General features: G+C 37.8%; 1 protein-coding gene across 3 annotated transcripts in view; it reads left to right on the top strand.

Annotated features, from left to right (window-relative positions):
- Window positions 1-25220, top strand: part of STRADB (STE20 related adaptor beta) — a 30587-nt gene that overhangs the window by 948 nt on the left and 4419 nt on the right. For 2 of the 3 annotated variants that reach the window (XM_012445963.3, XM_012445964.3), the window contains exons 2-7: window positions 2008-2112; window positions 5546-5626; window positions 18709-18808; window positions 21704-21825; window positions 23100-23208; window positions 24501-24624. In XM_012445963.3, the coding sequence (XP_012301386.2) occupies window positions 2101-2112; window positions 5546-5626; window positions 18709-18808; window positions 21704-21825; window positions 23100-23208; window positions 24501-24624 (548 nt within the window). In that variant the 5' untranslated portion in view covers window positions 2008-2100. Of the gene's footprint in view, window positions 1-2007; window positions 2113-5545; window positions 5627-16926; window positions 17016-18708; window positions 18809-21703; window positions 21826-23099; window positions 23209-24500; window positions 24625-25220 lie in introns of those variants that run through there. The other variant, XM_064373167.1, reaches the window with a different exon arrangement.

The raw sequence follows: 25220 nt of genomic DNA, 5'->3' as shown, positions 1-25220 counted from the left end.
TCTGTTGAACGCTTAAATTAACTCAAAACCCGTGTTCTGTGAGTAGATGAGCCCTTGTGGTTTCTACAGAAACTGTTAATCTTTCAGATTAAAGTCTTCACATGAGCCATCTATTACTGAAGAAATTGAAATTACTTATAAAGCTTTATCGTAATTAGCGTTTTAGATACATGTGCAAGGGATTGCACTGATGTACTTGTGAATACATTCAGAAATATAAGTCTCAAGTATGACTTTTTTTTAAAGAAAGGGTTTATATTCATATCTCGTGAAAGAGCATGCCAGAGAAAATTATAATAACAGCAAATCCCCCACCCCCACCTCTTTGCTGGGTGCACCTGCTGCCTTGACCTCAAAATGTCTTGTAAAATTATCTCTAAATAGTCTGGTGTATCTAAGGCAAAAATCTCTGGGATTAAACCACTTCATAGGGACAACCCTTTTAGTACTAACAATTCTCATCAGAGTGTGTCTGTTTCTTCTGAGCTTTTCTGGGAAAAAAAAAAAACAAAAAAACAGTGTAATGGAGTTTCAAATTATTAACACAAAATCGTAACAACTTGCTGACACGGAGTGAAAAAAGCAGGTTACAAAGTCATAGTAACCAGAAAATTTGGTTAACCATGACATCCATAACCTTTCTTCTTGTGGGAAGGTCAGATACAAGTGGCCAGGGCCTGTCCACCTTGATTACCAGTGGGTGTCCACAGTGCCTGACCCATATTAGCCATTCATTAAACATTTGTGTAATGATTACTTGGCTGTTACAGATTAACAGTGTAATGACTATGGGTGTGTAGTTTCTTCCTTTACTTGGATATCTCCTTAGAATAGATGGTTAGTAGGAATTTTACTGGGTCAAAAGGTAGAATATTTTCATGATTATTGAAACATTGACAGCCTGATTTCCAAATAAGCCTTACCATTTTGTACTGCCATCAGTATATTTGAATGTACTTTTCAAAGCATAGTTCAAGTTGGTACAATGTTTGCTAATTAGGGGCACTTTGAGATGTAACTTATTTGATCTCAGTCACCTGGAAGGTTGACAGGGCAGGCATTGCTTTTCCCCACAGCACAGCAAACTCCAATGTCTTAACTTGAGGGTAATGAATGCCAGGTGACTAAATGATCACAACCTTTCAGGTCTGTCTTCCTCCCAATCTCTACCTTTGGTTTATAGTGAACATCCTGAATAAATTCACCTCTTTCCTTAGTAATAAAATTGGATATTGCTTTATTGTTTTTATGGTTTACAAAATCTTCCCTTTCTCATTTTGCTCACATATTTGTAGATGGGTTCATCAAATCTGGGGACTTCATTAAACTGAAATAATGAAGCACAATTTAGATGAAAGATGATGTTGGTTAGATGTGAAGGAATACTCTATCTGCAAACTTACACGATTGCCACCCTTTCTATTAGTAAAGGTCTGGAAACCTTCGATAGTGTTTTTGTATCTCCTTGAATTAATTTCCTAGTCTATTCTGATTCTTTCCCATATTTGCTCGTCAGGGACCCCAAATGATTTAGTAGGTAATTAATACAATAAGAAAGAGTTTTTGGAAAGTCTCAAAGTTTAGTTATAATACATGGAATCATTGAAAATCCTTGGAGTTTATTTTAAGTGACACCGTTGATATCAAAAGTGGGTCCAAAATTGGTTTTCTATATTGCTTTCAAATTTGCTCAGCGTTCTTTAAAAAACAAACTGTATAGAAAAGATAGGGAAGGTATATGCAAATACTTTGTGGCTTTGGAAATATTCAGAACTTCTTTTCTTTTTCACTCTGCTTCTCTGTTGTGATGTCAGATCCCAAATAATGTTCGGTTAAAAAAATATTCTTTAAAGTTGCTTTTCAGGAATGTCTCCTTGTGTCAAGGAGTAGCTGCCTATATATTCAATGTCAAGGGACAGCTGCCTAAATACTGGATGGGTTTAAGGCAATTAGTTCTTTAAGGAACTTTTATGTGATTCTAAATTATTTTGCTTTTGTTTTTTATAGTAGGATATATCTGCATTTTGAAAGGATGATAAAACAAAAGCCTTCTTTGGAATAGATGGATTTTTGTCACTTTCTGTGAACTAAAGCGATTCAATGTCTCTTTTGGTAAGTTTTTGTTAACATAGATCTGATTTTGTTCTGTCAGAATAGTTGGATGTTAATGCCAAGTCATAATAAAAGGCATATTCTGATGGGATATTCTTAGGCTCTGAGATGTTGTTTTGACCTGATTGACCCCTGGACTTGAGAAATGAATCACATTCTCCTTGAGTTTTTCTTTCTTTCATAAAGAACTTCTCCTATCTTCTGATAGGCTCATTATTCAATCCTTTGTCCCATATCTACTTTTTCTCATAGGTGTTACACTCAGATATGCTGCTCATACCTGTTAGCTATGCCTTATCTTTTAAATCTTTCAAAAATTCCTTTTAAAAATTTTTGTCTGACCAAAGGCCAAATAGTATTAAAAATAAGCCCTTTGACTTAACTGGAAAAAAATAATTTGGATTAATGTATAATATGAGGTATAGCTGCCAGCTGTTTTTTTATTTATATTTAGATCCATGGTATCTACTTTAGATTAAGTAGCTTGAGGACTTTCATTGTATTTTATACATAATATTTGAATAGGGAATACGTATATTAAAACAGTGGTCTTTTAGAAAGTAATGAGTAGACCGAGTGTAGTGGCTCACATCTGTAATCCCAGCATTTTCGGGGGCTAAGGCTAGAGGATCACTTGAACCCAGGAGTTCAAGACCAGTCTAGGCAACGTAGTGAGACCCTGTCTATATAAAATATTAGCCAGATGTGGTGTCACATGCCTGCAGTTTCAGCTACTCAGAAGGCCAAGGTGGGAGGATCACTTGAGCAAGGGATCAAGGCTGCAGTCAACTGTGATTGTGCCAATGCATTCTAGCCTGGGTGATAGAAGGGGATCCTGTATGATGATTTGTAGTTTATAAATACTTTCATATATTTCTTTCATAGTTTCAAACTGTGGAAAATTAGCAGGGCAGGTAGCATTATCTTCATTTTCAGTTTGTCTAAGATTGCAAAATATTAGAGCCAGGTATCAGACTCATACCTGCCAATCTACTCTATCAATTACTAAGGCTGAGGGGCAGAACTATGAAGGTAGAAGACTGTATTGTTAGTAATATGGAAAATACGTAACACATTTACTTAAATGTTTAAAGTGAAGCTTTACCACTTGAAAGAGGAGCTTTATATATCTGGAAAATACACGGAGGTGAAATGCCTTATTCTCTAAAGGAGGGATCAGCAAACTTTTCTGTAAAGGCCAGATAGTATTTACATGCCCTTTGGTCTTTGTTACAGCTATTCTTCTGCTGAAATACTAGCAATAAAGCAGCCATAGGCAATATATAAATGAATGAATGAATGTGTTTGTGTTCCAGTAAAATTTTATTCACAAAAACAGGTGGTTGGTCAGATATGGCTCATGGACCATAGTTAGTTTGCCTTCCCCTCCTCTAAAGAATTACTTAAGATTTACAATTTTACAAATTGTAAAAATTTGCAAAAAGATAGAAAGCAAAATCAGCAAAGGAAAAAGGTATGTGGGGTGAAGTTCAAATGAAACCAGGCACAAGCTTTCAGGAATCTTTTCTCAGTGCAGTTCCATAGGATATGCACAGTTCGCCCAGAGTTGTGACATGTGAAATGTTGTCTGCTAGGGAAGCTCATTAGAGATTCGGATTTAAGGTTTTTATTGGGGACTTGTCCTGTGGCACTGTCTGCTAGCAGGTAACAAAATTCCAGTTGCCCAGAAAAAAAGCCAGGCGTTCAGCATAAACCGTATTACTTGCACCAACAGTTGAGACACGAGTGATTCTTAGGAAGGGAACCTCTGCAAAATCCCAGTTCCCAGATACAAGCCAAGGATGAAATTTATAAGCAGTTCTTTTCTAATAGGCCTACTATGTTAATTCTTCTTTTGCACGGTGGTGGTAATGGTTGTTGTGAAAAATTCAAGCTAAATGTTGCAAAAAATAAATACCAAACAATATATAAATGGCCTGCCTAGCTTGTAGATGTTTTCAATATGAACAACACTAATAAATGTCTTCAAAAACTGTTTTACTGTAAATGTTCTTCACCCTAGGAAGCCATTAGAAACTCTGCAAAGGAATCAGTTGTATGGCTATCTTGACATTGTTAGCATCTGTTCTTCAGGGGGAGTTTTACATAAAACAGTGGGAATATATGCCAAATTTTTGTAATAGATTTATAAAGTATACAGACTGTAGGAATTCAAGTTAAAATAATTGGTAATGTAGGCTAACTGGGAAAATGACTAGTTTGATTAGTGAGAAATTCTGGCATATCTTAAAAGGAAATTTACTTTTAAGTAACTGACTACTAAGTATTAAGTAGACATGGGTAGACGTCATTTGATGTTGTACTTTAATGTTTATATAAAAATAAATGTCCATAAGATGCTTGAAATGGAAAATTTTGAAACAGGCATGGTGGCTCATGCCTATAATTCCAGCACTTTGGAAGGCCAAGGTGGGCAGATCACTTGAGGTAAGGAGTTTGAAATCAGCCTGGCCAACATGGTGAAACTTCATCTCTACTAAAAATACAAAAATTAGCTGGTTGTGTGGCAGGTGCCTGTAATCCCAGCTACTCGGGAGGCTGAGGCAGGAGAATTGCTTGAACCCAGGAGGCGGAGGTTACGGTGAGCCAAGATTGTGCCATTGCACTCCAGCCTGGGTCACAGTGCAAGACTCTGTCTCAAAAAAAAAAAAAAGAAATTTTTTAAATATTGAGAATATTTTGTTAATAAAGCCTCTCATAAAATGTGTTTATACTTTTCTTTTGACATACTTTTTCTTCCTAAATAGTATAAGGTCAGCTTTACCCCACTGATTAATGATGTGATAAATCATATGTACGTAGGTGTTACATTTCTTTATTGGCAATCAATGATAATAGAACCATGGGTTAATATGCAGAAAAATGTAAATTGTGATAATAAAAGTAAGTCTCTTTTAATTTGCTTTGAGTTGTAATTAGAGATGTTTATCAGCTTTAGAAACAATTATTTTTTCATTCAATTTGTGGCTTAATGTGAATAAACATGGTTTCTATATTTAAGATAACAAGGATTAAAATAAAAATAATTATAATGAATACAGCAGAATAATCTTTGGCTAAATGTTAGTCAAAGAAGAAAACCTCAGTGCTATTGACAGTTGGAGTTAAAAATTAACCTCAACAGTTAAAATGAATTATTATCCCCTCTCAAGAAAAGAGACGGGAAGGATCAGCGATAATACCAAGTGAAATTCTAATGTATATGAAGTTTGTCTGCATGCCCAGCTACTTTTCCCTTCTGTCCCACACTGAGTACCTCCATGATGTGGATCCTGGCTTCAGTTCCAGGTTCCTGCATGTTGCTGTTTCTCTCTGCTCCCCACTCTAGTCACTAGAACTTTTTGTATCTGCACACCACCCCTTCTTATCTATAACTTATTTTTCACTTATATAATGCATTTCTGACTTCCAGGATTGTTTCTGCACTTCAAGAACACAAGTTGAATCACTCAGACCTGAAAAACAGTCTGAAACCAGTATCCATCAATACTTGGTAAGGAAATGGGTAGGCTGGATGCAGTGGTTCACTTCTGTAATCCCAGCACTTTGGGAGGTCGAGGCAGGAGGATCACTTGAGCCTAGGCGTTTGAGACTAGCCTGGGCAACATCATGAGATCTCATCTTTAAAAAAAAAAATGGTTGAGTGCAATTAATGCTCTAACTTTCCCTTCTATAATACTATTCCCTCCTGGTTCTCCTCTATTTCTTTTTCTTTACAGGGTCTTTTACTATTTCTCCTTCCTCCTGCCATTTTCCAGGAGTCTATAACTGGCCACTTCTTTTCTTCCTAAAGTGGCTCTCCCTAAGCAGTTTCACCTATTACTATGACTTCAGTTGCTCAGATTTCAGATTGTCTTGGAGTACCACAGGTTTCCTGAGGGGACCCTGGCATCAAGCAGAACTGATGCTTCTCAGATTTTTACCTGCAACCCCAGACTCTTTTTCTGGGCAACAGAAGTGTCTCTAGAATACCTCTGATTGGATTTTTCAAAGGCATCTCTACTCAGTTTGAATAAAACCTTAATCTTTCAAACCCACCAACACACTCGTATTTCCTACTTTGGCTAATGAAAACTCACCTACTATGTCATCCTAACTTGAAACTTTATCCTCCCGTGGCCTCTACCTCTGCCTCCATATTTATTATTCACCAAGTCTTCTGACTCTGTCTCTGAAATGCCCTGGAGTGTGTCCCCTGCTTCACTTGAGCACTGCTACTGCTCAGATCTCATTGTCCCTCACCTGGGCTGTTGCAGGTGGACTTGTTGCCTCTAGTCTCTTAGACACACATCTAGTCTTCTCCCACCACTCACATCAGTGTTCAGTACTGCTACCAATACAGGCCTGCTCGTGTCACTTTCCAGCTTTGAAACTTCCATTGGCTTCCTAAAGCCTATGGGATAATGTCTAAATTAGCATAATATGAGGACTCTTACTGATGTAGAATATGTCTAATATTAGTTTCATTTCTTGCTGCTAAGGCTTAGCACATACCCTTCTCTCTACTTGAAATACTCTTATTTCTTTTCTGCCTCTGAAATTCTTCCTCATCCATAAAGAATTGGTTCAAATACTGTATCTATGAAGCCTTTCCACTTACACTTTTTATTTGGCTCTGCTCCCACATGTCTTAGATATGTCTTAGGATATTTCTTTGGGATATCTTCCTCCCCTTATTGCATACTTTATACTGCAATTTTTGCTACAGAATGGAACCTACCTTGCAAATGCCTTATTTGCTACAAAATTAGTAAATCCCAGTTAATTTTGCTTATAATTTAACCCAGTCGCATCTTCAGCTGTCTTTATTCTGTTACTTTGCTTTTTATTCATTAATACCGTAAAAGTTTCTAATTACCTGTCTTTTCATAAAATAGGATGTAGTATCTGAGAGTTAAAAAAATTTTTTTTTGGGTACATAGAAGGTGTATATATTTATGGGGTACCTGAGATATTTTGATACAGGCATATGATATGTAATAATTACATCAGGGTAAATGGGTTATCCATCACTTTACCCATAAATCATTTCTTCATGTTATAAACATTCAAATTATATTCTTAGTTATTTTTAAATGTACAATAAATTGTTGACTATAGTCACTCTGTTGTGCTATCAAATACTAGACCTTATTCTATCTAACTGTATTTTTGTATTCATTAACCATCTCCACTCTGCCTCCCCACCCCTTCTTGGCCTCTATTCTGTATCTCCATGAGTTCAATTGTTTTAATTTTTAGCTCCCACAAGTGAGTGAGAACATGTGAAGTTTGTCTTTCTGGGCCTGCCATATTTCACTTAACATAATGTCCTTCACTTCCATCCATGTTGTTGCAAATAGTAGTATCTCATTCTTTTTTATGGCTAAATAGTATTCCATTGTACATATGTACCACATTTTCTTTATCCATTCATCTGTTGATGGACACTTAGGTTTCTTCCAAATCTTGGCTATTGTCAATAATGCTGCAATAAACATGGGTGTGCATATATCTCTTTAATATGCTGATTTCTTTTCTTTTGGGTGTATACGTATCAGTATGATTGCTGAATCATGGTAGTTTTTTTTTTAGTTTTTTGAGGAACCTCCATTTCTCCATAGTGGTTGTACTAATTTGCATTATCACCAATAGCGTATGAGGATTCCCTTTTCTCCGTATCCTTGCCAGCCTTTGTTATTGCTTGTCTTTTTGATAAAAGCCATTTTAACTGGGGTCAGATGATATCCCCTTCTAGTTTTGATTAGCATTTCTCTGGTGATCAATGATGTTGAGCACTTTTTCATATACCTATTTGCCATATGGATGTTATCTTTAAAAAAAATTAATTTTTTTCAGACAGCATCTTGCTCTACCACCCAGGCTATAGTGCAGTGGTGTAATTGCAGCTTACTGCAGCCTTGAACTCCTGGGCTCAAGCAATCCTTTCACCTCAGGTTATTGATAAGCCAGGACTACAGGCGTGTCCTACCACACCCAGCTAGATGAAGTCTCACTATGTTGGCCAGGCTGGTCTTGAACTCCTGTCCTCAAGTGATCCTCTCACCTCAGCCTCCCAAAGTATTGGGTTTACAGGTGTGAGCCACTGTGCCCGGAACTATATGTCTTCTTTTGAGAAATGTCTGTTCAGATCTTTTGCCCATTTTTAAATCAGATTGTTAGATTTAAAAAATTTGATTGTTTGAGCTCCTTATAAATTCTAGTTATTAATCCCTTGTCAGATGGGTAATTTACAAATATTTTCTCCCATTCTGTGGGTTGTCTCTTCACTTCGTTGATTATTTCTTTTGCTGTGCAGAAGATTTTTAACTGGCTGTGATCACATTTGTCTATTTTTGCTTGATTGCCTCTACTTTTGCGGTATTACTCAATAAATCTTTGCCCAGATCAATTTCCTGGACCACTTCCTCGATGTTTTCTTGTAGTAATTTCATAGTTTGAGATCTTAGATTTAAGCCTTTAATCCATTTTATTTTATTTTTTAATATAGCAAGAGATAGGGGTCTACTTTTATTCTTCTGCATATGAATATTCAGTTTTCTCAGCACCATTTATTGAAGAGACTGTCTTTTCCTCAGTGTATGCTCTTTGCACCTTTGTCAAAAATGAGTTCACTGTAGATGTATGGATTTATTTTTGAGTTTTCTGTTCTTTTCCGTTTGTATACCAGTACTATGCTGTTTTGGTTACAATTGCTCTGTAGTATAATCTGAAATCAGGTAATGTGATTCCTCCTGTTTTGTTCTTTTTGCTTAGGATTATATAATGACCTTCTGTGTCTCTTTTTATAAGTTTTGCCTTGAAATTTATTTTGTCTGACACATATATATATATATATCGACTCCTATTCTTTTTTTGATTTATATTTATATGGAATATTTTTCTTCAACTCTTTATTTTCAGTCTATGTGTGTCTTTATAGGTGAAGTGTGTTGCTTGTAGGCAACAGATCATTGAATCTTTTTTAAGTAATCCATTTAGCTACTCTGTGTTTTCATTGGAAATTTTAATCCATTGACGTTCAGTGTTACTATTGATAAGTAAAGACGTAACTGCTGGGTTTTGTTATTAGTTTTGTGTTCTCTCCCTCCCTTCCCCTCTCCTTCCCTCCCTCCCTCCTTCTTCCTTCCTGTCTTCTTCCTTTTCGTGAAGTTGATTTTCTCTGGTGGTGTGTTTTAGTTTCTTTTTTATTTTTTTTATATATGTGTTGTAGATTTTATGATTTGAGATTACCATGAGGCTTGCAAATAACATCTTATAACATTATTTTAAACTGACAACACTGATTGCAAAAACATACAGGCAAAGAGAGAACTAATAAAAACTCGACACCTTTACTTCTTCCTCCTGTTTTTTAACTTTTTGTGGTTTCTATTTATATTTTCTTCTGTTTTTTTTTTTTTAAGATGGAGTTTCGCTCTTCTTGCCCATGCTGGCGTGCAATGGTGCAATCTCAGCTCACCATAACCTCTGCCTCCTGGGTTCAAGCAATTCTCCTGCCTCAGCCACCCAAGTAGCTGGGATTACAGGCATGCACCACCATACCTTGCTAATTTTGTATTTTTAGTAGAGATGCGGTTTCTCCACATTGGTCAGGCTGTTCTCAAACTCCCAACCTCAGGTGATCCACCCACCTTAGCCTCCCGAAGTGCTGGGATTACAGGTGTGAGCCATTGTGCCTGGCCTTACATCTTCTTAAACTGTTTTGAATAGGTATTGTAGTTATTATTTTTGATAGGTTCATCTTTTAGTCTTTCTACTCAAGATATGAGTCGTTTACACACCACAGTTACAATGTTACACTACTGTTTTTATCTGTGTAGTTATTATTACCAGTGACTTTTGTACCTTCAGATAATTTCTTATTGCTCATTAACATCCTTTCTTTCAGATTGAAGAATGCCTGTTAGCATTTCTTGTAGGAGAGCTCTAGCATTGATGAAATCCCTCAGCTTTTGTTTGTTTGGGAACTTCCTTATTTTTCCTTCCATGTTTGAAGGATATTTTCACTGGATAAACTGTTCTATAAAAGTTTTTCCTTCAGCACATTAAATATGTTACGTTACTCTCTCTTGGCCTGTAAGGTTTCCACTGACAAGTCTACTGCAGGATGTATTGGAGCTCCTTTATATGTTCTTTCCTTTTTTCTTACTTCTTTTAGGATACCTTCTTTATCCTTGACCATTGGAAATTTGATTGTTAAATGTCTTTTTTGGGTTAAATATGCTGGGTTTTCCATAACCTTCTTATACTTGGATATTGATGTCTTTCTCTAGGTTTGGAAAGTTCTCTATTCTGATACCTTTCTCTACCTGCTTGTCAAGGCCGATAACTCTTAGATATGCCCTTTTGATGCTGTTTTCTAGATCTTGTAGATGTACTTCATTCTTTCATATTATTTTTTCTTTTGTTTTCTCTCTGTATTTATTTTGTTGCAATAATTATTTTTTATATACTTTAAGTTTTGGGGTACATGTGCAGAACATGCAGGTTTGTCACGTAGTGGTTTGTGGCATCCACTCCATCATCTACATTAGGTGTTTCTCCTAACACTATCCCTCCCCTATCCCCCGACCTCCTGCTAACTCTCCTGTAGCCCCTCACCCCCCGACAGGACTCAGTTTGTGATGTTCACCTCCCTGTGTCCATGTGTTCTCATTGTTCAGCACCCACTTATGAGTTGGAACACACAGTATTTGGTTTTCTGTTCTTGTGTCAGTTTGCTGAGAATGGTGGTTTCCAGCTTTATCTATGTCCCTACAAAGGACAGGAACTCATCCTTTTTTGTGGCTGCATAGTATTCCACATATATGTGCCGTATTTTCTTTATCCAGTCTATCATTGATGGGCATTTGGGTTGGTTCCAAGTCTTTGCTATTGTAAACAGTGATGCAATAAATATAAGTGTGCATGTGTCTTTATAATAGAATGATCCTTTGGGTATATACCCAGTAATGGGATTGCTGGGTCAAATGGTATTTCTAGTTCTAGATTCTTGAGGAATCGCCACACCGTCTTCCACAATGGTTGAACTAATTTACACTCCCACCAACAGTGTAAAAGCATTCCGATTTCTCCATAACCTCTCCAGCATCTGTTGTCTCCTGATTTTTTAATGATTGCCTTTCTAACTGGAGTCAGATGGTGTCTCAATATGGTTTTGATTTGCATTTCTCTAATGACCAGTGATGATGAGTATTTCTTCATATGTTTGTTGGCTGCATAAATGTCTTCTTTTGAAAAGTGTCTGTTCATGTCTTTCACCCACTTTTTGATGGGGTTGTTTGTTTTTTTCTTGTGAATTTTTTTAAGTTCTTTGTAGATTCTGGTTATTAGCCCTTTGACAGATGGGTAGATTGCAAAAATTTGTTCCCATTCTGTTGGTTGCCAGTTCACTCTAATGATAGTTTCTTTTGCTGTGCAGAAGCTCTTGAGTTTAATTAGATCCCGTATTTCTATTTTGGCTTTTGTTGCCATTGCTTTTGGTATTTTAGTCATGAAGTCTTTGCTCATGCCTATGTCCTGAATGGTATTTCTTAGGTTTTCTTCTAGGGTTTTTATGGTGTTAGGTGTTATGTTTAAATCTTTAATCCATCTGGAGTTAATTTTATATAAGGTATAAGGAAGGGATCCAGTTTCAGCTTTCTGCATATGGCTAGCCAGTTTTCCCAACACCATGTATTAAATAGGCAATCCTTTCCTCATTGCTTGTTTTTGTTGGTTTGTCAAAGATCAGATGGTTGTAGATGTATGGTGTTATTTCTGATGCCTCTGTTATGTTCCATTGGTCTGTATCTCTGTTTTGGTATCAGTACCATGCTGTTTTGATTACTATAGCCTTGTAGTGTAGTTTGAAGTCAGGTAGCATGATGCCTCCAGCTTTGGATTTTTTTTTTTTTTTTGCTTAGAATAGTCTTGGCTACGTGGGCTCTTTTTTTGGTTCCATATGAAGTTTAAGGAGTTTTTTTTCTAATTCTGTGAAGGAAGTCAATGGTAGCTTGATGGGGGATAGCATTCAGTCTCTAAATTACTTTGGGCAGTATGGCCATTTGCAAGATATTGATTCTTCCTAACCATGAGCATGGAATGTTTTTCCATCTGTTTGTGTCCTTTCGTACTTCCTTGAACAGTGGTTTGTAGTTCTCCTTGAAGAGGTCCTTCACATCCCTTGTTAGTTGTATTCCTAGGTATTTTATTCTCTTAGTAGCAATTGTGAATGGGAGTTCACTCATGATTTGGCTCTCTGTTTTTCTGTTACTGTTGTATAGGGATGCTTGTGATTTTTGCACATTGATTTGGTATCCTGAGACTTTGCTGAAGTTGCTTATCAGCTTAAGGAGGTTTTGGGCTGAGACGATGGGGTCTGCTAAATATACAATCATGTTGTCTGCCAATAGAGACAATTTGACTTCCTCTTTTCCTAATTGAACACTGTTTATTTCCTCTCTGTGTATTTTCAAATAGCTTGTGTTTAATCTCACTAATTCTTTTTTCTGCTTGATCAGTTCTGCTATTGAGAGACTCTAATGCATTCTTCAGTATGTCAGTTGAATTTTTCAGTTCCAGAATTTGCTTGATTTTTAAAAAATTGTTTCAATCTCTTTTCTTAAATTTATTTGATGAGATACTGAATTCCTTCTCTGTGTTATCTTGAAATTTGTCGAGCTTCCTCAAAAACAGCTATTTCAAATTCTCTGTCTGAAAGGTTACATATCTCTGTCACTCCAGGATTGGTCACTGGTACCTTATTTTGCTCATTTGTTGAAGTCATGTTTTCCTAGAAGTTCTTGATGTTTGTGGATATTCATTAATGTCTGGGCATTGAAAAGTTAGGTATTTATTGTAGTCTTTGAAGGCTGCAATAAGTAGTTGTCTTTGAAGACCTAATATTGTAGTCTTTGAAGATTTACTTGTACCCATCCTTCTTGGGAAGGCTTTCCAAGTATTTACAGGGAATTGAGTATTGTGATCTAAGCCTTTGATCACTGCAACTGTATCTGCAGTAGGGACCACCTCACTCAAGCCCAGTAACACTGTGACTCTTGCAGACTCATAGAGGTACCATCTTGGTGGTCTTGGGTAAGTTCTGAGAGAATTGACCTGGATTACCTGGCAGGGAATCTCATTCTCTTCTCTTACTTTTCCCCCAAACAAACAGTTTCTCTCTCTATGCTGAGCTGCCTGAGCTGGGCGAGGGGTGACAAAAGCACCCCTGTTGCCACCACCACTAGGACTGCACTGGGTCAGACCTGAAGCTCAGCACAGCACTAGGTCTTGCCCCAGGCCTGCAGCTACCACTGCCCAGCTAGATGTTCACCCAAGGACCAAGGGCTCTTTACTCAGCAGATGTTGAATTCAGCCACGCTTGTGTCCTCCTCTTCAGGGCAGTGAGCTCCCCACCTGGCCCTAGGTTGGTCCAGAAATGCCTTGTGGGAGCCAGAGCCATGGGTCAGGAACCTTAGGAATCTACTTTGTGCTGTATTCTACTGCAGCTGAACTGGCACCCAAACTACAGGCAAACTTTCCTCTTCTTCCCTCAGGCAGAAGGAATCTCTCCCCATGGCCACCATTGTCCCAGGCCCGTGGTGAGTCCTGCCTGGCTACTGCCAGTGCTCACTCGAGACCCAAGAGCTCTTCACTTGGCTTGTGGTGAATGTTGCCAGGCCTGGGTTTCTCCCTCAGGGCAGTGGGCTACCCTTTGGCCCAGGGCAAGTCCAGAAATGCTATCCAGGAGCCAAGGCCTGGAATCAGGGACCCCAGGAGTCTGCTTGGTGCTCTAGCCTATTGTGGCTGAGCTGCTACCCAAGCTGCAAAACCAAGCACCTTTACTCTCCCCTCTCCTCTACTCAGACAGAAGGAGCCTCTTTCCTGTGACCACCACAGGTGGGAATGTGCTGGTTCACACCTGAAGCCAGCATGGCCCTGAGTTTCACCCAAGGCCCACAGCAAGTACTGCCTGGCTACTGTTGATGTTTATTCAAGGCCCAAGTGCTTGAATGAATCAGTTCTGGATCCTGCCAGAACTAGGTCCTTCCCTTCATGGGAGCAGTTTTCCTTCTGGCCACAGTGTGTCTAGAAATGTTGTCCAGGAGCTAGGGCTTGGAATGGGGGCCTCAGTGCCTGGTGCCCTGTTCTTCTGTGGCTGAGCTGGTATCCAAGTTGCAAGACAAAGTTCTCTTTATTCTTACCTTTCCTCTCCTCTCCTTAAGGTGAAGGAAGGAATCTCCTGAAGCTGCAAGCTGCAGTGCCTGGGGTTGGAAGAGGGGTGACATAAGCACTCCCTTGGCCACCCTGGCTGGCATCTCACTAGGTCATGGGCACCCCGAGTTCACTGGCTTCGAGCCCAGTATAGCACCAGGAATTGCCCTGTAATTGCAGTCCTTGTGGCGGAGACTACCTTTCAAGTTTATTTAGGACTCCAGAGGACTTCAGCCTGTGGTGGCAGACAAGCTTGCTGGAATTCAGGTTCCAACTGCTGGAATGGGTGATTCCTCTCTGGTTAAGGCCGAGCTAAATGCTCCTTCCTTGGGCGCTGGCTTAATTCTTCCATGTTGCTTTCTGCTGTGACAGGCAGCACTGAGTTCCACTGCAAAGTCCCACAATCACTGCGCACTCCCTCTTCGGGGGAGGCATCAGCTCTTCAAGACTCTTTCCTAACCTGTTCAGTGCCTCTTTCAGCAATAGGAAGTTAAAACCAGGTACTGTGATCACTCACCTGAGTTTTTATTCTTACAAAGGTGTTTTCTTGTGTGGATAGTTGTTCAATTTGGTGTTCCTGAAGGGTGAGGGAAGATTGCTGGAGGGTTCTATTTAGCCATCTTTGTCCACCTACCTCCCAGTCTGAGTTTTAATTCAGGTAATACCCTTTGGGTGAGGTAGAAAGTAAAGTGACTCTTGTCTCCATGCTGTTACTGAGAGAGAGGCCAAGAACTAAGCAAATGTTCACAGGTGCCACCTGAATCCTGCAAACCTCCAGGTTGGAGCCATTTTATTATTTAAGGATTGAAATGTCACATCTCTCTCTGTTAGTAGAGTTAGATTAAAATCTTGAGTGAGAGAAGCAGAAGCATTAATCTGTATGTTCATGTGGAGAAATGAATTGGAAAAGTTGTATACTGTAAGTTGACACCAGCTGGAAACTGGTGCCTGGTGACTAGAAAAACTTTGCTGTGCGCTCTCTGAGTCATGCTGTAAAACACCATCTGTTGTCTTTTCTTTGGACAACTTGTTCTCCATTGACCTGGACTTTATAGGTAGGATTTTTATGTTAAAATATCATGTTTGGAGGATAGTCTGGTTTTCCAAGTCATTTATGTCTCCTGTAACTTTGGAAACCCCTCTATCTGTAGGAAAATTCCTTTGCAAATGAAAGGCTGTGATGTTTGAGCTGAGATGCTGCTTTTCAAAATAATGCAATTTTAACATTACAGGGATTCATGAGAGGCCATCTAATCTAATTTTCAACTTATGTAGGGAGTGTTCTCTATAATATCTGAGAGTTCATTGTAGAAATTTAAATAAAAGGAGCTTCATCATAGAAAAATAGAAACATACAGAAAGGTATGTTTCACCACAAGTAAAAGTCTGTCAGAATTTCTCTGAAAACACTTCATTGAGTGGATTATTGAACCATGATGTAGGATCTGTTTCTCAGCTTCTTAGGATCAGAAACTGGATTTAGTAGGCAAACCTAGAGTAGATCCATATTTCAATATCGGATCCATATTTTAATATCAGATTCACATTAATCAAACTCATTATAAACCCAGTCTCCCAGTGCCAGAGGAAAAGGTGTCCTTACATCATATCATCAGTCCACTCTTTCCTCATAGAAAAGTTGCATGGGAAACCAAATCATAATTAAAGCAGTTTAATATATAATGGAGAAGTAATGACAGCTGTCAAAGTACTTGAAATTCATATCACAGTACTTCCTTTCACTGCGAGCAGACATTTGTGGGCATCAAAACTTTTTCTAGCCTTCCAATTGCTGACCATTCCCTCTTCACTTCCAGTTCTTGTACCTCCCTGTAGCTCAACTGCTGTCAATGGTGGTCACCTAACCTCTGAAATATATCAGTGGAGAGAGGGTGATGGAAAGAGGCAGCTTGATGCCTGAGTCACACTTGGTTGGCACCAGTTACTCCATATTTCTTAGGCTGAACTGAAATCGACTTCCTGGAGCTTCTATCTGTTGATCTCGGCTCTTCTCACTGAACAATTGTTTACCCTTGTATATTAGTCTTTTAGTCACTTACAAATGGCAACCATATATATTCTTAATATTTTTTTTTCCAGATTAATTATTTCCAATTCCTTCATTGTTGCTGGAACCTTCACCAACTTGATTGGTCTTCTCTAGGCATTACCGTTTTACAATTCCCTCTTGAATTGTGGTGTCTCAATTATCCATGGTGCTCCAGATACTAACTAAATTTCACAATACAGTGAGACTCTTGTCTCTTCCAGTCTGCTTAATTTTGCTTCTGTAAATGTAGCTTGATATTGTGCTTTTATCTAACAATCTCTCTCATGCTATTGACTGAAACCTCCAAGTCATAAACGTGGTATTCTCAATTTTGTATTTTAAACAAAACTTAAGTGTAAGGTTTTGCATTTATCCTCGTAAAATTTTACTGATCTGGGCCCATTCTTCTAGCTGCTCAGGAAGATTGTGATGTGAGTCCTGCCTTTTTTTTTTTTCTTCTTTTTGGTAATTAGCTATGCCCAGCAGTGCATGATCCATACTTTTTCTTTTTTCAAGCCGGCCTTTTTCATTTTCAGGAAGTCATTAAGAAGTTTAACAGAACCAAGGCAGGGACTTTGCCATAATGTTTGCTTTCTGTCATCTAACTGGTCATCAGATGAAAAAGAGAAGTGAGGTTAGTGTGAGATGATTTACTCTTAGTAAACCTGTGTTGTTTTCTTGTGATTGCCATGTGTCCATAATTCACCTACCTAATAATTTGATCTCTGACTTTATTGGGCAGCAGCAGCAAGCTTGCCCCTTTGTAGTTTTCTCCCTTTTGGAAAATTGGGTCATGATTTGCTACTTCTGTTGTGGTTTTTCATCTGAATTCTACCTTATTTGCAAACTTAATATCCTAAATGTAATTGCCCTGAGCCTGGAGGTTTCAATCTATTTGAAACAACCTGTTTAGAGCTTTGAATACTTATTTACAACATATGTGTCCCTTCTAGTTTAAATAAGACTAATTCCCTAATGGAACAGCTGGAAGCAAAATAGAGGCTGATTAGTTCTGATTTTAGTCCATCACCCAGTAACATTACGCCATTATTTTCAAGCAGTGAACTATAAACCTTAGTTCATTACGTCTCTCTAGCCTTCCTGACAGGCTTACAGGTTGATATCACTTAAAAAAATTTTTAAGCTGTTATATGTTCTTTCTATCTCTTTTATACAGTCTTTAAATCTGAGTTTATCTGAAGACTACCTGTTTTTAAAGAAACTAAATTGCTTCCACCAGATTGTAAAGAGGCAGAAAAAAAAAAAAAACTAAATTTCTTTATTTTGATTTGTTTTCTCATCAGGATTATTTCCAATTGTATAGTAGAGTTTCTTTTTACATTCTTTCATTCCTCTTGAGCAGTAGTCACCCTTACTCATCTTTAGCCATGGGTTTATAATTCCTTTTTTCCTGCTCTCTTAAAAGTTTCGGGAACATTTAATCGTGTCACTGTTTCAAACTCCATCTCTGTCTCTTGATTAAAAAGATTCAAGAATGTGAAAAGTGGTTAACATAATACCTAGCACATAGTAATGTGATTTTTCCTCTTTCTTCCTTCCCCTCCATCTTGATGGCAGTAACAAGAATTCCTGCCACCTGTCTATAGAGGCTCCTAAGTGTCCTTTGGAGTACTTACGTCATTTGGGAGACCCTCATGGCTATCATATGAAGCCAGTGGTTTAGGCTTCTTCTTTATCATGCATCCATGTTATTTCACTGTCACTGTATTCAGGTGCAAACCTGATTCTTACTCCAGAGCACACCATGAGACCTCCTATGAGTTCTTGGTCATTCACTTAGGAGGTCTATCTCATTTGATTTTTCTTTCTGACCTTCCATCTGATTCATTTTGCAAAAAGCTTCAGCAGTTCTAATAGGCTGCAGTCTGGAAATTGTTCCGTGACTGTTAACATATCCTCTAGCAGAGTATGTATCTTGTGCAAAATATGGATATAGCTTGAAGCAAGAGCACAAGCATAGACTATCCCTCACAGGTCCCTACAGCCCTTTGCTTGATACATTTGTCATCTATCCTGAAGAATTAACATTCTTAGCAACTCCTAAACATTTTACTGAAAATTACACTGGAAAGTATTCCTTGCTGTCTGTACATCTGCTTTTCCTGCCCTCTCCATAGGCTAACAGCTTTCTAGCTAACATCAATGAGAAACTGGTAAATTCCTTTTAGATCTTAAACAGTCACTTAAGCCACCTTGTAGTACCTTCCTAATGAGCACTTGTGTGTTCGAAAATATAAGTTTTTTATATTGGGGCAGGGGGACAAAAAGTTCATCTATTTTGTCTTTATCTTTAAAAACAAATGCAGGTCGATGAGCCAACCCTTTCCTGGTCACCTCCATCCACGAGAGCCAGTGAAGTAGTATGTTCCACCAACGTTTCTCACTACGAGCTCCAAGTAGAAATAGGTAATAATCCTGGATTTCTAATTGACCCTTCAGTGCCTGAAATTAAATTGATGACAAAAAGATTATTTTGTAGGCAAGTCGTTTTCTGTTGTTACCTCCAGCATAAAACTAGATGTTAATTGTGTCAGTCAAGTGGATTCAATTAATTTATTGACTATCTTAAAATAATGACTCAGACTTTTTCAAGATTACTGTCTAGAATTTTTACTTTTTCATTGAAGTATATTTAGATGAGGAAGACATTAAATACTTCTTATTTGTGTGTTTATGGTGGGAAGCATCTATTTTACGGGTATAATTTTTACCATGTATGAAGTAAGATCAAGTCATGTAAATATTTTTAGTCACAATCCTTTAGCTAAATTGCTGCTTAGTTTAAAGTTTTATCTGAAATCTCATTTGTAGTAGAAAGCTTTTTCAGTTAAGTGTGGAATAGGATGGGTTATTGTGTATAGCTTTACATATGTGAAACATTTGCTCTGGATATTCAGAAACATCTATTAAACACTACACACTGGTCATTGTGTAGTGCTAGGAAGACAAAGCATGGTAGAATGCTTGGAGTTTACATCATCTCTGGGAGGATAAAGACATAATATAGCTTTGTTTTATGCACTGGAGGGTACTGTAGTAGAGGTATGTCCTAAGTGTTATGGGAACAGAGAAGATGGAGCATCTAATGAACCACCTCTGGGAGATAAGAGAGATGGCAAAAAGGGGCTGGATCTTGAATGAGGAAGAGTTTGCTAGGTATTCTAGTCATAGGTTTTGTTACAGACAACATAAACAATCCTGGCTAACTTAAGTGAAAAAGGAATTTCACAGAATTATTGGCTAGAGAAATAGGCTTGGAAGAAGCCAAGAGAAGCTGCGTGATGAGAACTAGGACTGTGAAATAGGAGCAGCCTAGTGAGTATACTGCCCGCCGCCAGACGCTGGCCCACTGCAGGGAGCTCCGACGACTGCTGCTGCTTTGGCCTTCACTCCAAGCTCCAATTGGCTAAACATAGGTCACATGCCAGGGTCAAGGAGACTAAGGGAGTGTAAGGATCTGACCTTTTCTGAAATAGGACATAGTGGCAAATGACCCAAAATTAGAAAGGAGTTTCAGATGGTGCCAATTCTAAAAAGGTAAAAAGATGTTTACCTCAGTAAATGACTGAGGAAGGATAGTTAGAGGGAGAATACCATGTAGTTCCTCTGTGACTACAAGTGGGAACAAGGGGAGAGTAGGCAGAGGTAGGAGATGAATCTGGAAAGGCAGGTTTGGAACACGTTGTGAAGGACTGCATGTAGTGGATTTAGAATGACCTCCACAACCTACCCTCCTTATGACTCAGAGGATTTAAGTTGGAAATTTGGAATTTATTGTCCTTCTGCTAGAGAGACATTGTGGAATCATGATGACAGTAATAGCATCTAACAGGCATTACAGTGAACATTTACTATGCATCTTTTTTCCTTTAACACTTTATCACTCCCGTGTTGTAGATGAGGACACCAAGGCGTTGAGACAGTCATACAGTTAGTGATTTGAAACCAGATCCTTCTGACTATAGGATCTAAGCTCTCAGCTGCCACACTGTAGGATCTGCTGTTGATGAAATGCCAAATTTAAAACAACTCAGGCAACAGTCAGGAAGATATAGTAGATCAGCAATGCAAAACCAGAAGTATCATTTTCATTACCTGTGTCTTTTTAAAAAAATTACTGCACCTATATTCCATCACAGAGCTACTGAACCAAGGTTTCTGGGGAGTGGGGCCAAGGCAGAGGCATTTTGAAGTAGTTCCCTTAGTAATTCTGGCATGTGCTATGGCTGAGAATGCAGGGCATATGAGGGAGTCACAGCATACATCCAGGATGAGAGGACGGGGCTCAAACTAAGTCAGTGACTCTGACACTGTGCGGAGGAGATGAATTTGAGATTAACTTCATTTCAAAAATAAAACTGACAAAATTTGATGACCATGGAGAGAGGGAGGGAACTAACGTTTATTAGGTGGCTACTAGTAGGTGCCACTCTAGATGTTTTATGTTTAAAAAGCTGACGATACCAAATGCTGGTGAATATGTCAGGCAGTGGCAGTTCTTATACATTATTTGTGGGAATGTGAAATGATTCAGCCACATTTGAAAACAAATTGGCAATTTCTTATAATGTTAAACATATGTTTACCACATGACCCAACAAACTCTCAGATATTTGCCAAAGATAAGTGAAAACATATGTCTACTTAAAAAGCCTGTACAGGAATGTTTTTGGCAGCTTTATAGTCACCAAACTGAAAACAACCTAAATAACCATTCACATTATAAATGGATAAATTGTGGTATAGCCATACAGTTAATTATTGCTCAGCAATAGAAATTAACTGCTGATACATACAACAACGTGGATGAGTCTCAGAAGCATATGCTACGTGAAAGAAGCTAAACACAAAAGAAGCTGATGACTGTATTCTTTTTAATACCATTTATGTGACAAAAATCATATCGGTGGTTGCCAGGGACTGGGAGTGGGGACGGGATTGCTGAATAGCATTCCATTGTGTGAGTGTATTGCAATTGGTTTATCAAGTCACAGTTTTAGTCATTATAATAGATATGTAATGGTGTGTCACTGTTTTAATTTGCATTTCTCTATCTTGAGCAACTTATGCTTATTGGCTATTCCTATATCTTATTTTGTGAATTGTCTGTTTAATCCTCTGCCTCTGTTTTTTAATTGGATTACCTGATAAGTATTATTAATACTTTGAATCGGTAGCTTGCCTTTTCATTTTCTTAACTGTATTTTTTGAAGAGCAAAAGTTTTCCATTTTGATGAAGTCCAAATTGACAATTTTTTTTTCTTCTTTAGTTACTAACACGAGTTTTCTGTCTGATTATAGGAAGAGGATTTGACAACTTGACTTCTGTCCATCTTGCACGGCATACTCCTACGGGAACACTGGTAACTATAAAAATTACAAATCTGGAAAACTGTAATGAAGAACGCCTGAAAGCTTTACAGGTAACAATATGAAGAAAATGATACATAACTTGGCCCTCTATCCACTGGTTCTACATCTGCAGATTCAACCAACTGTGAATAGAAAACATATTTTTTAAAAATAAATAATACAATAAAAAATAGTACAAATAAAACACAGCATACTACTTATATAGCATTTACGTCGTATTAGACATTGTAAGTAACCTAGAAATAATTTAAAGTATATAGGAGGATGTGTATAGGTTATATGCAAATATTATGCCATTTTATACAAGAGACTTGAGCGTTCTTAGATTTTAGTACATTCATGGGATGGTGTATAGGAGACTGTCAGGGGATGCAGTCCTGGAACCAATCCTCCATAGAGACTAAGGGATGATTGTATTTAATATAATGTTTATTTGAGGAGATTACATCTGTAAGAATTTTCTCACCCAAACTAATGTTTCTTCTGTTAGGGAAATGTAGATTTCTTCTAATTAACATGCAGTTACAAATTTGGAAAGAACACTTGGAAGCCAGATTCATTAGATGAAAGAATGGATACATTCAAACTTTGATAACTACTGTTCTTTCAAATGACTATCATATTCAAAATGCTAGTCTGGAGTTTTATAATACCCCTAGTCAGTCCAATCATAAATAGTCACAGGGAAATCGAAGATATCAAAAGCAAACAGTTTCCTTTTCATCCAGTTAAGCAAAATTAATTTCTGAATGACAAATTCTGACAGAATTGCATTTCAGGTATTTTATAATACCATTTTTATTGTCACTAATCATTTTTGATATAAAAGGGGAAAGGATTTTGTTTGGATATTGTTCCAATTCTTAAAATATTTATATGTGCACATGTATATTGCACAAACGAAGACTGGGAGAAACTATACCAAAATGTTAACAGTGGCTCTCTGTGAGGTAGTGATAGACAGGACTTTTATTTTCATATTTTTATGTGTTTAAAAATTTTTTTTAATAATAAGAACATAGTACAGTTATTAAAAGTATGACTCTAAAGGGAAACTAAGTTCACATTCTACTTCTACTTCTTTTTATTAATTGCATGCTTTTGGACAAGTTTTCTAACTTATTTTTAAGTGTTGTCTTCTAAAAATGGGAATCATAATATCACATACTTGTAGAGTGGTTGTGAGATTGAAACAGATGAAAGCTCTAAGAACAGTGCTTTGACTATTAAGCTCCTTTGAGTATTAGCTGCCATGACTGCTATTTTCATCGTAAGGAAACAAAGGTTGTTTTTAAATGTCTTGCCTTTTGTGTGTTTATCCTAGAAAGCCGTGATTCTATCTCACTTTTTCCGGCATCCCAATATTACAACTTATTGGACAGTTTTCACTGTTGGCAGCTGGCTTTGGGTTATTTCTCCATTTATGGCCTATGGTAAGAATGCTGGCTTTAGGATGAAACCCCGTCTCTCCTAAAAATACAAAAATTAGCTGGGCACAGTGGCACATACCTGTAATCCCACTACTCAGGAGGCTGAGGCAGGCGAGTCGCTTGAACCCAGGAAGTGGAGGTTGCAGTGAGCTGAGATTGTGCCATTGCACTCCAAATTTTTTGCACTCCTCAAAAAAAAAAAATGCTGGTTTTAAATAAAATAATTTAGCCTAGATGTTATATTTATACAGATGAGTTGGGATTTTGGATTTATGACTTGCCACACTTAATTTATAAGTCTAATGACTGTTTTAGTCTTCAGAAAAAAAGTAAGAATTGGGATGATGATCAATGAACCACCACTGCTTCTCCAAGTATAATGTGCCTTTGCACAAGCGATTTTTTCCCTTCAGCTTCCTTCCCTTATTTCAGTGGAGACCTACTGTTATTTTGCAGGAAGAAGTTTTTTTCCCAGCTATGTGCCTCTTCCCTGTCCCTGTTTCACTGCATTGTAAACTGATTTCACTGTATTAGAAACATCTGTGTGTGCCCATCTCCCTCAGTGGGTTTGTGCTTCTTGAGGGCCAGGATCATTTATATATTTTTTATTTGTGGTGTTCCCCAGGTGCTCGTGTAGTACTTAGCACAATAATTGTGTTGAATAAATATTGAATGGACTGTAGAGCTTTGATTTTTAGGGCAGCTTTTGTGAATTGCTTCTGGATTTAAGTATCTATCTGTATATGCACACAAAGTATGTATTTTTATTCAATAATAGTGAAAAATCATTAATTCTCTTTCCTAATCTCTAGAGTATCATTAGAAAAAAATTAAAGATTCTTGAGCCAGGTGCGGTGGCTCATACCTGTAATCCCAGCACTTTGGGAGCCCGAGGTGGGTGGATCAGAAGGTCAGGAGTTTGAGACCAGCCTGGTCAATATGGTGAAACCCCATCTCTACTAAAAATACAAAAAGTAGCTGGGCATGGTGGCCTGTGCCTGTAATCCCAGCTACTCAGGAGGCTGAGGCAGGAGAATTGCTTGAGCCTAGGAGGCAGAGGTTGCAGTGAGCCAAGATTGTGCCACTGCACTCTAGCCTGGGTGACAGAGTGAGACTCTGTCTCAAATAAAATAAAATAAAATAATATTCTTGAAAAAAAATCACATTTGTGTGGGAAAGTATTGTTTGGGTTAGCCTCCAAAAAGTGACAGATATGTTTGTGTTTAAGGTTGAAAAGAAGCTGGTAGCAAAATCACTTTCAACGTTCATCTAAAGATTTTAGGGGTTTCTTTCAGGTTCAGCAAGTCAACTCTTGAGGACCTATTTTCCTGAAGGAATGAGTGAAACTTTAATAAGAAACATTCTCTTTGGAGCAGTGAGAGGGTTGAACTATCTACACCAAAACGACTGTATTCACAGGTATTTACTTATTTGCATTTTACTAAATGAAACAATTTTAATGGAAGAGGAGGAGGTTTTAGGAAAGAGCAATTGAATGTCAGAAAAGAGGAATAGGAAACTTTCAAGTGAAAATTGAGGGAGGATTAGATGGATTGTTTACATTATATATCCATTCACCAAACATGTTCAGACCACATCCTCTGTGCCAAGTGTATTTGGTGCTAGGATGGAGTGCCTACCCTCATGGAGCTCACAGTCTTAATCTAATGAGGATGCTCAGAGGATGAGCTGTAGGAATTGGGATCCTAGTTAGCTGGGTGTTTTTGATTTCAATTTTGTTTAAGCAAATAAAGAGCTTCATTATCTGCTTTTCAGCTTATATTTATATTATGCATAAGTTGTAATTAAACTTTTCCTTGAATTCTTAAATATTTTGCAGTACCTTGAGATTATCATCCTAAATATCACTTCTCTTGTTACCAAAGTGTATATGCAAAAGTGATTGACTGAATGCTAAAAACAGTGTTGTTCTAAGATATACTGGGACTTTGTCTTACTTTTTAATTAAGTTACTTTTAAATAAGCTTGCTTTCCTATTGTTTGTTTCAGTCTCC

This window comes from Aotus nancymaae, unplaced genomic scaffold, assembly GCF_030222135.1.
Source record: "Aotus nancymaae isolate 86718 unplaced genomic scaffold, 86718_ANA_hifiasm-v0.15.2.pri h1tg000008l, whole genome shotgun sequence".
NCBI lineage: Eukaryota > Metazoa > Chordata > Mammalia > Primates > Aotidae > Aotus > Aotus nancymaae.
The sequence above is the reverse complement of the archived record's forward strand: the minus strand, read 5'-3'. Positions and strand labels throughout refer to the sequence as shown.